Genomic DNA, 8,591 nt, shown 5'->3' on the forward strand with positions numbered 1-8,591 from the left:
GCTGGAAATCCAGCCCCTCCCCTGTCACGGCAGAGAGCCATGACAGGATCGAAAGGTGAGCGAACGCCGGTATGTGTTCGCTCACCTCCCGATCTACTGAGCCGACCTGTGACAGTCTCATTGTCACAGGTCGGCTAGAACTATGAGGTGAGTGAAAATCACTCATCTCATAGTTCTCCTTTAAGGGCCTAGTCACACACATGCATTTTGCTGCATGAAAATGCATTTCAAGTAGAAGTCCTGTTCCTTCCTGTGTAGCTGATTTGATGAAGTATGACTACGGATATTGTGCACCTATAGTTGTGCACCTAGTTAAAGCACAATCTGGCAAGCGGAGCAAGGCATGCAGTTTCTGATATGTAAATAAAAGTTACTTAAAGGAGAACTATGGTGTCAGGGCTTTTCCCCATAGTTCTCCATAGGGTGATGGGAGGACACAAACTAGCGCCCTCCCGTCACCCTAAGCTCAGTATACAGCGAGCTGTATACTGAGACGCCACAGCTGAAGCGGATCCTGACAATTATGTCTGGATCCGCCCAGCTGCGTGAGTGACAGCTGGCTCTGCCTATCTAGGGGCAGAGACAGCTGTACCCGCCCCCTCCCCCGTCCGTTCCGCCAGTCAGCGCTGGCGGATCGGAGAGGGGGGAATCCAGCCCCTCCCCTGTCACGGAAGAGATCCGTGACAGGATCGAGAAGTGAACGAACGCCGGTATGCGTTAGCTCACCTCCTGATCTACTGAGCAGATCTGTGACAGTCTCGTTGTCACAGGTCGGCTAGAACTATGAGGTGAGTGAAAAGCACTCACCTCATAGTTCTCTTTTAAAAGAGAACTATGAGATAACCTTTTTATCCCATAGTTCATAGTTCTCTTTAGGGTCACAGGAGGACATATACTAACCTCCTCCCATGACCCAAAGCTCAGTATATAGCGGGCTATATAATTAATGACGCAGTCGGGACGGATCCTGACAATACTGTCAAGATCCACACAGCTGGCTGATTGACAGCGGGCTCTGCCTATCTAGAGAGGCAGAGCCAGCTGTGCCCGCCCCCTCGCCGTCCGTTCCTCCAGTCAGTGCTAGAGGATCACGGAGGGGGGAATCCCTGCGGGGAGCGGTCACTGACAGTCATCACTCTCTGCAAGGAGATGATCGGGAAGTGAGCGATCCGCGTTATGTGTTCGCTCACTTCATTGTCACACGTCAGCTTGAAATATGAGGATGAGTGATTTTGACTCACCTCATAGTTCTACTTTAATAAGAAAAGTTGCTGCAGCCTGGAGTGCGGTCATTCATTTCCTTTTCTGACTAATTTTCTAGAATGCAGCAGATTGGACCAGTAACGGGATGCGTTCGCTCACTTCCCGATCACTAGAGCTGTTAAGACAGTAACAATGCCCCAGGTCGGCTCTAACTATGAGGATGAGTGGAAATCGCTCACCTCATAGTTTTCCTTTGACATGTTGAAAACAAAAAACTAGATCAAGTGAGAGATCTAACATATGCTTACAAAAGATTAAAAAAAAAGTAAAACAGTTGTAATAGGACAGTGGTGGCGAACCTTGGCACTCCAGCTGTGCCAAAACTACAAATCCCAAAATGCATCTGCCTCTGGGAGTTATGTCTGTGCTGTCAGAGCCTTGCAATGCCTCATGGGACTCGTAGTTCCAAAACAGCTGGATTGCCAAGGTTTGCCATCACTGTAATAGGACATCGAATGGTATGTCCCAGCTCCTGACTCATAGAACATCTATTCATGGTATTCATGGTCATGAGAATACACGCAGCATGAACAGGTAAACAAAGTTCTGTAGCAGAGGACATGAATGGCGTCTCTGCAGATCCAAGCATGCTTTGCTAGTGCCACATCACCACACAACACTGTACTGTGATATTTACTTTACGTTTCTAAATGTCTGTCTGTTGAGTATTCTATCCGAAGCATGCTGCTTATCTGTCATTTCCCCCCCCCTCAGATGCAATATTTGACAGTCCTGGTATAAGCAATCGTGATGTGTGGGGGCTTGGTGTAAACCCAGTTTGCCCTATTTTACCCCTTTTATAACTGTGACTGACACCTCCCCTCCCAGCCCAATCAGTTGCAGTGGGGGCATTCCCTGCCCCTTTGTGATGTGTAGCTGCGGGATAGGAAATGCCCGGGGTGATACTGATTAGACCGGGAGGGGTGTGTGTCAGTCACAGTTTTGGATGGGCTTGGGCAAACTGGGTTCACACCAAACCTGTGCTCATCATTAATAAGCAACTATTGGAAAGGAAACAAAAGAAAGGCTTCTAAAAAGAAGAGATGCCCTCAGGACAAAAAAGTATTAGGCTTGGTTCACACCTAGGCGTATTGCATATGCGCGTCTGTCGCAAGGTTTTTTTACCGCGATTCGCGGTAAAAAAATTACGCGACACGCGCGTTTCCGAGGGCTTCTTGGCTGTATCCCAATGGAAACGCTCAACAAAAACAGCCCAAAGTAGTACATGTACCTTTTCAGGCGTGGGCCGTTTTGTAGCGCGTTAGGGACGGGCTGAAATACACCAAGGTGGGAACCAGACCCATTGAAAACAATGGGATTTTCATGTTTGAGCGTTTTGTAGAGCGTTCGTCGAGCGTAGAACGCGCTACAAAACTTTCAGGTGTGAACGAGGGCTTAGGACTCTCAGGCCGCTTTCAGACAGACAGTGTGATGAGGTCTGCTGTCAGGTTTTCATATGGATCTGATCGGAAGCCCAATGTTACTCTATGAGCAGCCGGATGTAAACAGACATGCATTCATTTGCATCGATTACCCTCAAGGTCATGTCTGTCAAGAGTTCCGTTTTGGTGGACTTGATCAGAACGGATCCGAGGTAATCTGATGTAAACAGACACTACTCCTCTTAGACCTAACACGGGTCCATACAGCTCAGTTTTTTTTCTCTTTCCCAAGATCGAAGAAAAAACGGAATGGCCACTTCTGTCACAAAGGTGATGTCTGTTCTGCACTGTTTCAATCCGCAGAGGATCGGTGTACATATCCCTGCTGACTGGAACAGACGGTGCACGTAGACAGACGTTTGAAGCCCAACTCAAAATTGTCACTCTCCCCTCCCCCCCACATACATACCTTCTACCTTTTATCTTTAGTCCAGTCACCTGACATCACGGGTCTTTTTCCCCTATGATGGTGGGTGGTCCTGAGCGCTACAGAGAACCCTAATGATAATGGCACTAATTCCTGCAGCATTCTGCTGTGAACCCGGGGCCAGCTGGATGATGTACTCCTATTAGGTGGGACCTTCACACTCTGGGCTCACAGGAAGTGGGTTGAATGATGATGATGATGATGCCAACTTCAGATAGCACTTACAATAGTTTCAGTGATTTCAGTGCAAAGCTTAATTGTTTTAGAGGTGATCTACATGCAAAACTGATATGTCGGTATTTCTATCATTATTGTTGGGACAGATCATATATCGCACATATGTCCCTAATCGTATGTAACCCACTGGATGCATTTCGTTCATTTGCAAAGTGTGCTGACCACAGCTAATCGCCAGAACACCTATGCATACCCACCGCAAATTAAACTGACTCTGGGAGGCGCATGCTCCAAATCCTCCATGTGAATGAGCCCTATGGGACCAGTCTGTGAAGGTTCTTACAGATATACCTACGGGACCAGGTTTAACTGAAGAGTAGATACTGCTGGCGTCTCTTCCCATGACTTCACACTTTGCTTTGAATTGTACAACTTATTTATAACATGCAGGCCTCAGCGTGAAGCCTTCAGTGTCCCCCGGAGTGTTACCTATATAAGGCTTTGTGATTGGAGGAAAAGCTGGTCCCACAACTCTGACAGTTCACATGAATGAACTCTCCTCATCCCAACCTTTTCTCTCCCCATTAATTCAAATAAATGGGGGTCCCCAAGCTTCAGGGTCCCAAAGGTAAGCACTAAAAACATTTGTAAAGCACTACATGCTTGTAGAGAAACGCTGTGCTTTCCAAGTGCGCATATTTTTCTTTTTAAGCAGTATGACCCCAGTGAGGCCATACCATATAGCTGCTTTATAAATGAGCCACGAAGTGTACGGAATGTGGAGAAACCACCAAGATAGCAGTGAAGTCACAGAGATTATGCTTCACGCCTCAAATATTTGGCAAAACCTCTGTTCAAACACTTCCTTTATTCACACAAAAACCGAACAATCCTTCAACTATGCGTCTAGTAAACTGAAAGTGGGACACCGGCCAAAACAGGTTTATTTCTATCTCTAGACAGGAGAACAAAACATAACACCCATTCTGCTGACAACCATTAATAGGTGGGATTTCTCCTCACTTTGGGAGATTTCTTCTCACTTCCTGTACTTCTAGGACACAAAATGAAGTGAAATCTCCCCAGTGGGGACACGGACAGCTATGAAAACATGAGAGGTTCTAATCATTCTTTACTACAAGCATTTAGTCAAAAGTTTTACACTGTGGTTCAAGAGCAATGGTTCCCACATGGGACAGCTCAAAGGACACCCCACAGCCAATTTGTCCATACTACTGCTACCCGGGTGTTCCTACTATATTGGGGGCTAGCAGGATTGGGATCCTTAAATTAGTTCCTAGTAGGGGCCAATTCTACAAGTGTGTTCTCCACTGGGTTTCTAATCCACAAGTAACAAGTCTTATAAGAGCACAAACCCAATGCTCAGAGAGAATTCCATGGGATAGTTTATTGAAACTTGTACTACGTCATTGGTGTCCCACCCAGGGTCCGCCACCTCTAATGCATTTCAGGGGGTGGACCAGTGACGTGGTACATGTTTCAATAAACTATCCCCGTGGAAGCCGGTGTGCAACCAGCTTTTCTTCTGTTTGTATGGGCCCATATTGGAGGAAGTGCTCCCAGCGGCAAGCATCCGGCTCATTCCTTTCTTGAGCCATGGAGGAGTGGTGCTTCTTCTGTGTTGTTCTTGCAATGATCAGAGAGTCCACATAAATAGAATCTTATAGAAGCATACTAGGGTGACGTTAAACAGCCAATGCGTTTCAGGGGGGGCCCTGGCTCTCCCCCTTTATCACGACTTGGAATTTGCATTAGCTGAAAAGAAAGGCCCATGTAGATATTTAAAACTGACCAACTAGCCACATAGTGATTGTACTTGACAACTGTCATCATGGCTCTCTGTTCCAATAAATAACCCAAACAGATACCTTTCATTTCATGTTCATTAGAATTCCAAGCCCTGCTGAAGGGGGGAGTACTAGAGACCCCGAAACAACTTGGCCCAATGTTTCTAAGTATGGATTCGTCTCTTCGCCCCGTGTATGGATCGCCCCGTGTTCCCGGGAATGGATTCCTCCATTCGCACCATGTTCCCGGGTATGGATTCGTCCCTTCTCCCCATGTTCCCAGGTATGGATTCGTCCCGTGTTTGGATTCGTCCAGGGTATGGATTCGTCCCTTCCCCCTGTGTTCCCGGGTATGGATTCGTCCCTTCACCCCGTGTTCCCGGGTATGGATTCGTCCCTTCACCCCGTGTTCCCGGTTATGGATCGCCCCGTGTTCCCGGGTATGGATTCGTCCCTTCGCCCCGCGTTCCCGGGTATGGATTCGCCCCGTGTATGGATTCGTCCCTTCGCCCCGCGTTCCCGGGTATGGATTCGCCCCGTGTATGGATTCGTCCCTTCGCCCCGCGTTCCCGGGTATGGATTCGCCCCGTGTATGGATTCGTCCCTTCGCCCCGCGTTCCCGGGTATGGATTCGCCCCGTGTATGGATTCGTCCCTTCGCCCCGCGTTCCCGGGTATGGATTCGCCCCGTGTATGGATTCGTCCCTTCGCCCCGCGTTCCCGGGTATGGATTCGCCCCGTGTATGGATTCGTCCCTTCGCCCCGCGTTCCCGGGTATGGATTCGCCCCGTGTATGGATTCGTCCCTTCGCCCCGCGTTCCCGGGTATGGATTCGCCCCGTGTATGGATTCGTCCCTTCGCCCCGCGTTCCCGGGTATGGATTCGCCCCGTGTATGGATTCGTCCCTTCGCCCCGCGTTCCCGGGTATGGATTCGCCCCGTGTATGGATTCGTCCCTTCGCCCCGCGTTCCCGGGTATGGATTCGCCCCGTGTATGGATTCGTCCCTTCGCCCCGCGTTCCCGGGTATGGATTCGCCCCGTGTATGGATTCGTCCCTTCGCCCCGCGTTCCCGGGTATGGATTCGCCCCGTGTATGGATTCGTCCCTTCGCCCCGCGTTCCCGGGTATGGATTCGCCCCGTGTATGGATTCGTCCCTTCGCCCCGCGTTCCCGGGTATGGATTCGCCCCGTGTATGGATTCGTCCCTTCGCCCCGCGTTCCCGGGTATGGATTCGCCCCGTGTATGGATTCGTCCCTTCGCCCCGCGTTCCCGGGTATGGATTCGCCCCGTGTATGGATTCGTCCCTTCGCCCCGCGTTCCCGGGTATGGATTCGCCCCGTGTATGGATTCGTCCCTTCGCCCCGCGTTCCCGGGTATGGATTCGCCCCGTGTATGGATTCGTCCCTTCGCCCCGCGTTCCCGGGTATGGATTCGCCCCGTGTATGGATTCGTCCCTTCGCCCCGCGTTCCCGGGTATGGATTCGCCCCGTGTATGGATTCGTCCCTTCGCCCCGCGTTCCCGGGTATGGATTCGCCCCGTGTATGGATTCGTCCCTTCGCCCCGCGTTCCCGGGTATGGATTCGCCCCGTGTATGGATTCGTCCCTTCGCCCCGCGTTCCCGGGTATGGATTCGCCCCGTGTATGGATTCGTCCCTTCGCCCCGCGTTCCCGGGTATGGATTCGCCCCGTGTATGGATTCGTCCCTTCGCCCCGCGTTCCCGGGTATGGATTCGCCCCGTGTATGGATTCGTCCCTTCGCCCCGCGTTCCCGGGTATGGATTCGCCCCGTGTATGGATTCGTCCCTTCGCCCCGCGTTCCCGGGTATGGATTCGCCCCGTGTATGGATTCGTCCCTTCGCCCCGCGTTCCCGGGTATGGATTCGCCCCGTGTATGGATTCGTCCCTTCGCCCCGCGTTCCCGGGTATGGATTCGCCCCGTGTATGGATTCGTCCCTTCGCCCCGCGTTCCCGGGTATGGATTCGCCCCGTGTATGGATTCGTCCCTTCGCCCCGCGTTCCCGGGTATGGATTCGCCCCGTGTATGGATTCGTCCCTTCGCCCCGCGTTCCCGGGTATGGATTCGCCCCGTGTATGGATTCGTCCCTTCGCCCCGCGTTCCCGGGTATGGATTCGCCCCGTGTATGGATTCGTCCCTTCGCCCCGCGTTCCCGGGTATGGATTCGCCCCGTGTATGGATTCGTCCCTTCGCCCCGCGTTCCCGGGTATGGATTCGCCCCGTGTATGGATTCGTCCCTTCGCCCCGCGTTCCCGGGTATGGATTCGCCCCGTGTATGGATTCGTCCCTTCGCCCCGCGTTCCCGGGTATGGATTCGACCCCCCCGTGTTCCCGGGTATGGATTTGTCCCTTCACCCCGTGTTTCTAAGTATGGATTCGTCCCTTCACCTGGTATTTCTAAGTATGGATTCGTCCCTATACCTGGTGTTCTCAAGTAGAGATCTGCCTTACTATAGCCACTTTAACCACTTTCTTGCTACATACATACATACACACACACAACACACATAGATACAATCTACCTGCAATGGAACTACAACGGCCATCAGGCTCAGGCCACAGCCCCGTGTGTATTAACACCACTGACAGATGTTTGGGGGATTAGCCCTGTCACTGACTAGGCCCTGTCCTCGGCAAACCGCTGCGGCCTCGGGCCCTGCTCTTCTTACCTGGACTTGCCCACCCCACTCTCCCCAATGATGAGGATCTTGAGGGTGGTCAGTATATCTTCCTCCATCCTTCCGCCGCTCCGGCTCTGCGCAGCACAACACTGCGCGCTCCCCGCAACCTTCTACCCCTGCGCGCGCCCGTGAGCGGGCCTGTCTGGACTCTGAGGATGACAACAGCATGCGCGGGCCCGCAAACAGACGTCTCCTTCAGGCTTCGACTTCCCCTCTCGTGCGTGCGCGCCCCCGCCGATGACGACATCCCGAGTGCGTCACACCTTAGTTTCTATCTTGCGGCCTTCGTCTTCCGGGTTACTGGTTGAGAGGCTGACGCTAGGTGGCGCTGACGGCCCTTAGCACAAGAATGGAGAGTTTCATCGACAATACCTCACACATTTCCGCCCACCAGGTGTGATTCCAGTGAGTGACGTGGGATGAGGCAAAGGTGACGGTGCTGTAAAGAAATAATGCAATGATATCAGACAAGAGATTAGGCGGCTGGAAGTGACCCGGTTGTCTTAAAGTAGAACTCCAACCACAACTTTACATTCTAGAATTGGGTAGAGGTGAAGGGGGGGAGAGCTCAGGTGCGGATCTGCAGACGCGGTGCTATGTGTTTTGCCGCGTTTTTGTTGCGTTCCAGTTTAAAAAAAAAATATATATTTTTTTTTTTGCTGGAGTGGGGCTATCAGTATGTTAGCTGCAGTGCAGTGCATTTTTGACGCGTTTTGCGTTTCCTGACCGTACAAAATGTGACATGCAGTATTTTTTCTGTCGTAACCTGAACGGAC

At 51.6% G+C, this 8,591-nt stretch overlaps 1 protein-coding gene across 3 annotated transcripts in view; it reads right to left on the reverse strand.

Moving 5' to 3' along the window:
* RAB18 (RAB18, member RAS oncogene family) overlaps positions 1 to 7,975 on the reverse strand; it is a 34,256-nt gene extending 26,281 nt beyond the window's left edge. For all 3 annotated transcript variants that reach the window (XM_018558746.1, XM_018558747.1, XM_018558744.1), the window contains exon 1: positions 7,804 to 7,975. In XM_018558746.1, coding sequence (XP_018414248.1) covers positions 7,804 to 7,871 — 68 coding nt within the window. In that variant the 5' untranslated portion in view covers positions 7,872 to 7,975. The remainder of the gene's footprint in view (positions 1 to 7,803) is intronic.
* Positions 7,976 to 8,591: the final 616 nt, after the last annotated feature.

Source organism: Nanorana parkeri, unplaced genomic scaffold (genome assembly GCF_000935625.1).
Source record: "Nanorana parkeri isolate BGI_ZX_2015 unplaced genomic scaffold, ASM93562v1 scaffold355, whole genome shotgun sequence".
In the NCBI taxonomy this organism is placed as follows: domain Eukaryota; kingdom Metazoa; phylum Chordata; class Amphibia; order Anura; family Dicroglossidae; genus Nanorana; species Nanorana parkeri.